The sequence below is a fragment of the Panulirus ornatus genome, chromosome 9, assembly GCF_036320965.1.
Source record: "Panulirus ornatus isolate Po-2019 chromosome 9, ASM3632096v1, whole genome shotgun sequence".
Taxonomy (NCBI): domain Eukaryota; kingdom Metazoa; phylum Arthropoda; class Malacostraca; order Decapoda; family Palinuridae; genus Panulirus; species Panulirus ornatus.
Genome location: NC_092232.1, coordinates 54,989,982 through 54,999,313, shown reverse-complemented (window position 1 = coordinate 54,999,313; position 9,332 = coordinate 54,989,982). Strand labels below are relative to the sequence as shown.

General features: G+C 51.7%; 1 protein-coding gene across 1 annotated transcript in view; it reads left to right on the top strand.

Annotated features, from left to right (window-relative positions):
* The first annotated feature begins 371 nt into the window (after positions 1-371).
* The window catches only part of BEAF-32 (Boundary element-associated factor of 32kD), a 71,598-nt gene continuing 62,637 nt past the window's right edge, over positions 372-9,332 (top strand). The window contains exon 1 of the mRNA XM_071665244.1: positions 372-4,719. Within this exon, the coding sequence (XP_071521345.1) occupies positions 2,227-4,719 (2,493 nt within the window). The 5' untranslated portion in view covers positions 372-2,226. The remainder of the gene's footprint in view (positions 4,720-9,332) is intronic.

Below are 9,332 nucleotides of genomic sequence, written 5' to 3'. Positions count from 1 at the left end.
TGTCACGTTGCAATTGGCGGATTCTTGGCCGCCGTGTTTCATGCGGAGCCCTAGGAGGTCCACTTAACTCTCCCGTCCTACCAAGAATCTCGATTTGACCAATTTTACTGCAACTTTGAGTTATCTACATCGGGCAATATTGAGGAGGCAGTAATGGTATAGTAAAGTATTGTGGTGTGCAGCAAGATGACAGGCTGGGGTGCATCAAGCCTGGTATTTGGTGGCCGCCTCCCGCTCCCCAGGGCGAGGGGACGGGCCGCGCTGCTGGCAACACCTGCCCGTCACGAACCACTCGCCCACCAACCACCACCACCACCACCACCTATAGTCGCCCTTATGTGCCCGCCTCCCTCCAATGGTCTCACGTAACGATTCATCCTCTGGAACTCAAGTTGTGACGGAAGGTAACGACAGATCAACACTCGGCTCCTTGAATGTGGCAAGTGATAGCGATTTTCTGTCACGCACTATGAAGAAATTCCTGGGGCGTTGCGTCGCTCTCTTGTAAGACTCAATTTCTGTTCATCGAGCCATCCTGACCAGAGAACATCTGCTCCTCTCGCCATCAACTGTAGCTAAACCTCATGTAGGAGCATTTTTGAAGACAGATATTCGTGTTTATTTCTGTCGTGGAAAATATTCTAGTACAGTTAGGAATGCGATTGTGAATGGCGTTTCATTCATGGACGGAGGTCCCAGAGCTGGCAATAAAAAACACGCCTTCATCGTGTACGAAATTGTTTTGGAAGATGGCGTTTCACATTTTCCTTATTTTGTTTTTTCCAACAGGGATCGTAAAACAGAAGTAAAATTTGCATAATCGTAAGCCAGCGAGAGGCTCCGTCGTTATAAGTCCGACGAGTGTGGAGTGTTGTCACAACACGAGGTGAGGGAAGCCATCATCCCGTAAACGATGTAAAACATGAAGGAAGAGGAGGAGGTATGATGCAGGAGGAGGAAGGAGGTGGTGGAGGTGGTGGATGCCGATGAGGAAGATGGTGGGTAGTTGAGGAGGCTTCGAGTCTCCCTGACTGGCTGGTTGGCTAGCCGGTCCGGTCCTAATTAGTATTGGAGGCATGACCGCTGCCTGCCGCCGCCCAGCCGACCCCGCGTCGCCCCACGGAGGGAGGAGCCGCACTGCCACCACCACCCAGCCCCCACCACAACACCACCACACATTTTCGCTCACTCCTGGGTACGGTTAGCTTGGTGTGTTTGGGTTGGTGAGCTCCAGGACCAAACCCGCCGCGTCTGATCGCCACTCCGTTCACCAACGACAAGCGATAAGTGCTGCACGGAGGAAATACTGTTGGTGATTGTGTAGTGTAGTGAAGGACGTACGAGAACAGAACATGACGAACATCAGTGGCTGGCCCTGCTGGCCCGGGGCTGGCCTGACCACCACCACCGGCCACCGCTGTTTATGGGCCTGCATAGCTCCGCCATTTATGTAACTCACCTTAGCGGGGTCCACCTAAGCCCGCATACAGCGGCCAACACAGTGAACAGTGATGGAAATACAGGGTTGAAGCAGTGGTAATGCGTGGATATTTAATCAACTGCTAAAGGAGTAGTGAACCATCAGCGCTGCTTCTTACAAAGTTTGTAAATATCGGCAGATCAGGTGTTGGCGAGGCTCACCCTTCTAGGTTTGCACGCACTCATCAGCTGGCGCTACGAACGCGCCGAGTGTTGGCGACAGTGGCAGTTCGCCTAGCGTCGCCTCGTCCCCTAACGCACTATGTCGTGAGTGAAGGGCTGAAACGAGGGGAAGGGGCAGGGGACGGCGTAGGGGGAGGCCGTGAGGAGCCGTGAGGAGTGCGGAGAGCTGATCCCGTCACGTGGGGCCGCGTATTGACTCACCCGCCTCCGTGACGAATCAACATCCAGCGGCTCCCGGGCCAAAGTGCGTTCTAGCCAGCGCGCACGCTACTCTCAGACGGACTTGTTTTTATGAGTTTTCAAGAAGTACCAGTGTGTGTTTCCCATTTCTTCGTCATCATGTGAAGTGCCTTATTTCATTATAACCGTGAAACGTAAAAGCAGGCCAGATTTTTCAGGTAAATGTGATTGTTTTGCAAGGTGTGTGTATCCCGCTAGAACGATCTGTTATAAATTTCCCGTCACGTTCCTAGTCGTGCGTGTGACCGTGACACATTCTACAGTACACTCACGCACGCGCACCTACCCGAGCCAGTTGTGTGCTTGGCGTGGGCCAGTGCGAATATGACAGAGGTCGTGGACAAGACGCTTATTGAAAGGTTGATATTAGAGCATTCTGATCGTTTGGAATTGGAGATCAACCAAAAAGCGCGCGCTGATGCTTGGAAATTCTATTATCGTGTGCGAGTGGACCATGTGATTCGGCCGTTCGCCGTGTGCAAGGTATGTTTTCGAGTGTTACATTGCGACTCTCGGAGTGGGACAGCCAGTCTCCTGCGCCACCCATGCAACCCCCTGTCGGAGAGGTCCCCGGTCAACCGCGCTGTCAAGCTCTCGGCGAAGCTCAACCTCCCTGTGGATACAGTAGCAGCCAGCCTCAAGGGCGACATCAAAGGTGACACGTTTTTAAGTGATAATAACGCCAAGGAGGATGTCATCTCCGTTAAGAGTGAGATGCCTTCCCACAGCGATGGCGGGAGTGCTCGGTCCTCGCCTGTCTCCCTCACCACCACGGCGTCGCGCGCGTCGCCCACCAGCACGGGCTCGCCTCCCACCGCCGCTCAGCCTACCACCACCTCCACCGGCAGCGCCTCCGTCGGGAGCCGGAAACGGAAACCCGGCGCACCACCACCATCTTTTCCGATTGATTTGAGATTTCTGCAATTACCTCAACTGGTGGCGGCTGCTGCGGCGCACCCACTCACCGCCCTGAACTTGGCCAACGCAACAGGGTTTTTCGCAGACCCACAGCGTCTGCAGCACCTTCAACAGCAGCTGCACCATTCCCACTTAGAACACTTGCACAGGCAACAGCAGCAGCAGCAACGTGAGCGAGAACGCGAAGAACAGGAGGCAAAACGGCCTCGGGAGGTGACTGTACAGGAGGGAAGGACTGGCAGCCCCGGTAGCCCGGGCGAGGCCAGCAGCTCCTCCTGGGGCCGCGTCAGAGTGAAGAAGGAGCGCGCGGACACCAGCGACGGCGCACTGCCCGAGGATCTCCGAGGCTCTGAATCCCCCAGCAGGTACGTCGGGCGCGTGCGCGTCCACGAGGACGGGGCGGAGGAGGGCGGCGGGCTGAACAAGGACGTGGTGCAGCAGCTCGTCAGTAGTAACTCTTCACGGATCACCCTCTCAGAGAAGGACTCTGCGGGTTCTCATTACATCTCGGACGTGTGGTCCAGGTTCTCCGTGGTGTATGTGGACGGCGTCATCAGACCCTTCGCGGCGTGTAAAAATTGCCTGAAAGTCGTGACCTACACAAAATACAGTGGCACGGGAGGACTACTTCGGCATCGGTGTTCAGCCACAGACCTCAACTCCCGACCTCCTGACGATGCCATACCGTCCACGGAGGTCGACCCGCGCCTGGGCGACTCTCCACCGCCCGCGGTACGCGCCCACTCCCCAGCTCCTGCCCATGCCGCCCAGCCAGGCTCACCTCAGGGCTCACCGCTCAGCTTAACACTACGGAATGACAGTGATGGACCACGAGGTCATTCTGACGAAGTACCAGTGGCGCCAAACGCGGCCATGGCTGGGGTGGCAAGGGCGCTGCTGCGGTACATGTGTCAGGACCTGGTGTCGGCGTCAGCTCTCGACTCCTCAGCGTTTCAAAGGTTAGTTTGGACAGTATTAAATCTGGGAGCTGCGCACGGCACTTTCCGCGAAGAAGAGCCCCTGCCCTCCGCCAGGCAGCTACTGAACACCTTCCTCACACCCATGGCTGGAGACTCGCGCTCCATCATCGCTCGGGCAGTGCTGGACCAGCCGAACCTCTGCTTGTCTCTACACAAGGATCGTGAACTGGCACTCCTTACCGGGGCCATACATTTCATCACCCCGAAGTTTGAGCTTCGCAGCTACGCCCTTGGCGTTCACCGTCTGACGGAGCAGGAGACAGATGAGGAAGCTGTGACAGCCCTTTTGGCGAACTTCTTCAGCGATGTGCTCGTGCCAGCAGCCATGCGGGACAAGCATGTGACGGTGGTGAGCGATCAGGGGACCCCAGCGGAGACCGGCGTGGTGGGCGTGCGCTGTGTGTGGCACGCGACGGAGGAGGTGCTAGAGTCCCTGACGGAGGAACCTTCGTATCGCCAGATCTGCGACGACGTGGCCGCTGTCTTGTCCTTCTTCGCTGATTCAGGAGTGCCCGGGGTGACCGGGTGCGGCCTGCAGCCTCACGAAGTGCGACGATGGGACGCCTTGTTGCATGATCTGACTTTCATTACTGCTCATCACGACGAGTTGTTTGTGGTGATGGAAGGCTGTGATAGCGGCAGTTCCCAGCTCGGGGAACGCCTCGCCTACCAGGAGGTGGCCGAGCTCCTGACGGGGGTGCGGCGGTGTCTCCTGACGGTGCGCGACCCCCAGCGACCCACGCTAAATCAGGCTGTGCTGTGCCGAGCGAAACTGCTCCAACTGTGTGCTTCCCCAGCTAGCTCGCCACCAGTAAGGCAGCTCAAACAGCACCTGGCCAAAAGCCTTACGGATGCTCTAGCACTCACGCCCCTCCACCACGTCGCCAGCTTCCTCGACCCAAGATGCAAAAGTCTCAAGGTAAGTGGCTGAGGTCCGGTGTTGTTAACATGTCAGAGAGAAAAAGGATAGATAAGGTCAGGGCAGTTTGAAGACACTTCAGAAATTTGGTGTACTTGAAAACACGTCCTGTGGAGTATATAACTGGGCCAACTACTCTATTGATGAGACCTCGTTGGTTTGACGTATGGTATTTCCATTTGATTTTCAGTTGCATATTTTGCATATCCTAAACGAGCCATCATTGACGCTATTCTAAAAGATCAACTTCTCAGAAGACGCGTCCTATCAAGATATGATCCTGCGGGAGAGTTTGGCAGTTAGTAAAACGAGTCAGGGGCGCAAGTTTCGTCATGGTATCATGATAAACGTTGGGGTGTGTGTTTCAGTGATGGGCTGGAGGGACGTGTTGGTGATGACACCTCCAGATTTTCTGATCACTGATCATTTCGGACGAGGTCATTTTAATGATCGTGTGGCTGGGCACGCTTGACCTCCCAGCCTCGCTATACAATCATATTGTTGATTTTGCTTGGTGGTCAGCCGAGCACAAACTGTTGGTGCGTGTGAGTGTTGGCAGTCGAGCGGGCGGCGAGGACACAGGTGTTTGACACCTGTGCCGGCCAGGTGTTGTAAGCAAATGTTTGGTGAAGCATTACTCCACAGACAATGAATTAAACGTGCTGGTACAGACTTTTTCGTTATCAAATAGGTGAGTCTTTGTCGACGGGTGTAAAGCGATGAGGCAATGATTCTTATCCCACGGTTCTGTAGGAACGTGACACGATCCCTATCCAACTTTCTGGTGGTTTAAGGTCAGCTTGCCTACTCTGGTGCTGGCTTGTCATCATTCTCATCTTCCTCCCTTTCGACACACAAACAGTTCTCCTACAGCCTCGCTTCCTACAGTGTGAAACGTCGTGTGATGGAGCCGTCTTGAGTCACGAGCGTTGGTGCTTTCATGGAAGATGTCTGGCTTCCACGGTCGGGTGGGAAGTGCATTTCCTGAGCTCATGTTAGTAGCAATCCTCATAACCTGCTACTTTCCTCATGGAAACATACCCATACTAACATCTCGGGCAAATGAAAATACGTCTAAGGATCGCCTGAAGAATGTTACAGCATCACATATGGTCCCGAGCACACGGGGGGAACGCTCCATAGACTATTGTATAAGGGAAGGAGGGACGGGGGGCGTGTGGTGGCTGGGCAGACCTGGCCTTTGGAGTTAATACAAAATTTGTGCCTAGTGGGTTTCCGTTCGTCTTTAATGGACGTCTTCAGTGTTCTACTTAATTCTCCTACTTCGTGTCAAATAAGCAACAATAAATCCCTCAAAATAAGTAACAATAAAGCCCTTAATATAAGTAACAATAAATTCCTCAATGAATAGCAGTAAATCCCTAAAAATAAGTAACAATAAATCCTCAAAATAAGTAACAATGAATCCCTCTTTCCAGCACGAATGCGGTCATTAATACGGCACTCCCGACGCCTTATATACGACGTTTCATTAGCGAGATTCCTCCCCTTGGTCAGGTGACTTGGTGTCGGTTGGGGGAGAGAAGCGGCTTGGCAATAAGCTTCCTGGTGAACCATAACAATGTACACACGCTCTTGTGGGACGGAGGTGCGGTTCTGAGGCAGCGTCTGGAGGGATGATACTGTGGCGGAGGAGGAGAAGGCGGAGGAGGCGGCGTGAGGCCCGGGTCGATATCACGGTGAGGGCCACCACCATCGTCCGTGTTTACACGGGGATCCTTCCCGCCCCTCCGTTGACAACTGCGGCGCGCCCCTCACCACACCCTGATATATAACGCAACAAAAATTAAACTGTTACACAATTCTGACAAAGTGGCTAAAAAAGAAAATAGTTCAGCATGATAATTCGACAAAATATCAAAAATGATTTTTTTGGTTATATTTGATATACTTTTTTCCTGTCATCGTCTTATTGTTGAAGTTGAAGATATGTTAAATAGGTTTTCTTCAAAACTAGTTCTTATAAATGAACGATTTTGTCGTAGGGTGACAAGAAATGATAAAAGGATTCAGGTTTTGATCCCACCGAAACAATATGTGAATCATTAAGGCCCAGTGTTGTTCAAATGTTTCATTCATGATTCGAATCGTATGAATCATCGTCTTCTCGCCTTAGCGCTCCTTCTGGGCGTGAACCGTCCTTTTTCCCTCTCGCATATTTATACTTTCTTCTTTCTCTTGTTCTTTTCTCTCTGTATGTGTACGCGGACGTGATACCTCTTGTGCTGCCCAGTTCTCCTGCACGGTCGTTCCCTCCGCTTCCGTTATCGATCGATGTTTTGGTCTCTATCTGTCTCATTTTACGTCGACGGCTCCCAGTCACTGACACAAGTCCTCATCGAGGCTGTGCCCTTAAACGTGCACAAAAAGAGGATAAAGAGATAGAAAAGAGAGGTATAAATACGAAAACTAACCAAAGAATCTTAGCGGAAGCTGAGAACCAGCCCTGTAAAAATAAAGGGGGGGGGGGGGACCAGGGCGGGGTTGCTGGGGAAAACATGGGGAAGGTAAAGATCCAAACGGCTTGCGGTGTAGGTGTATATATATATTTATCTAGCCCACTCGCGCTCCTCTCTCTCTCTCTCTCTCTCTCTCTCTCTCTCTCTCTCCCCAGTCTTACACACACACACACACACAAGCTCTTCTTCTCTCTCTGCCTCTCTCTTTAAGTCTGTCTTTCTCCCCTTTTCCTTAACTCTTAGTCGGGGTTTTTCCCTCCCTCTGACGTACAGGGAAAAGAGTATGACTGTGTAAGTGGGCGGCGTCGCTCACTCGCGCCCCAGGCGTTGTGGCATTTCGCGGCGAGTTTCCCCTGCCTTGTTGGCGCGGCCTCTGGCGTTGCGCTGACGAAGGCGGCGACGGTAGGGCGGCACGTGCGGGGCCGGACGTGAGTAGCTGATCGTGGACAGCCGTCGTCCAGACGTGTTTGGAATTACTCAAGACTCGCTTTCCGGGAGTACATGACAATGGAGAACACATGACTTGTTGCTACTTTTTTCCTGTAATAATTTTGTACGCGTTGAGGAGTTTGGTAACATTTCTTTACGTCTCAAGTCACATATGTTTCAGGTTTTTATATCCCATCGCTAACTCTGATCCCTCGCTTGAAAACTGCTGACGCACTCACTCGGCTCCCTCCAAAACGCCCGCCTCTCTTCTTTACTTCTCTCATTTCCAGGAGGCATAAACAATAATGCATAACTTAGATGAGAATCATAAGAAGCAACGTTACCCGTCTCTCGCTGACAGTTATGTACCGCAGAAGATAAGAAACCAGGGGACTGGGGTGGGGGATTCTCCAATTGTTATGAGTAATTTACTGCAGTTTATGTGCCGTGGGAAGCTATTAATTACGGTAATTCCTATCAGAAAGACGGCCGACCGCTGGTATATTTTGAGTGGTAGCGGAGGACGTGATGTGTTAGGTCCTCATGGGAGAGCGGTCAGCGACGTCGCTGGGGACATCAACCTGTGTCTTATGATTCCTCATTTGTAATTACCAATTTGGACAGTACAAGGAGGGAGTTTTTCCCACTACAGAGACTCCCCCCCCCCCATCTTTTTGGACGTTTTTCTGCTCTCTTACAGCCTTTTTGAATTTCTGTGCTGCATGCATCTGACCACTTCCTCTCAGTTTATGCCACTTGTCCGCAACTCTTCTATCATAAAAGTTCTTCTTCATGTATTTTTGACGGGAATATTATGAACAGTGTGTGTGTGTGTGTGTGTGTGTGTGTGTGTGTGTGTGTGTGTGTGTGTGTGTACCGTACCTTTAATGTAATATAACAGATCTCGTGGCAGGAGCGTTGGTAAACAATGAGTTAACATGAACCTTACCACCTGGCGAGAATCTTGGTTGTTTCCCCCAGACTCAGTTATCAGTTAGATCCGTGTGGTGTTGTGGAGACGAGGGCTGGGCTTACCCCCTTCTCTTAGCGACTTCATCTTCACTAGCCATTCTCAAAGACTGCAAGACGCAGAACTCAACTCTCCTCTCCTTTCTCTCACCCTAATTTCTAAATCACATAACACCAAGACCCCTTTTGTTAAGAAGAAACCAGAGTTTTCTTGATGCGCTACAATTAGGAGCAGAGAAAGGATAGACTCCTTGGAAGTGATAAGTTCCTTTGAAGAAGCTGAATTTTTTGTTTCGTCTGTTAACGATCACACGATCTCGCTGATGGTGAGTTTCCGCTCGCTGGTCAACCTGATGCAGCCCTAAGCTACGCTACGTCCAGCAGCAGGAAAGTGTAGACTACTTTGGAGAGAGAGAGAGAGAGAACTTGTGTGTGTGATCCAGTGCGATGGTAATCGAGACAAAAATGTTACAATGAGCAATCGGGCATCTTCCCTACAACCCGAAATGTCCGCCATCCTCATCACCCGTGAGCAGGGAGGGATCACTGCCACAGACAGTTTAATGATCCCAGATTCTTTGTCTTCACTACTTACCTAAGCTTAACACCCTGAGATCAGAATGTAACCTGCTGGTCTGTGAAGCCAGGGACAGATAATCTTGACATTAATGATCGAGGGATTCAAATCCAAGTCGATAATTTAGCCAAACTTGCACGAAATAAAGAAGCTGTTGA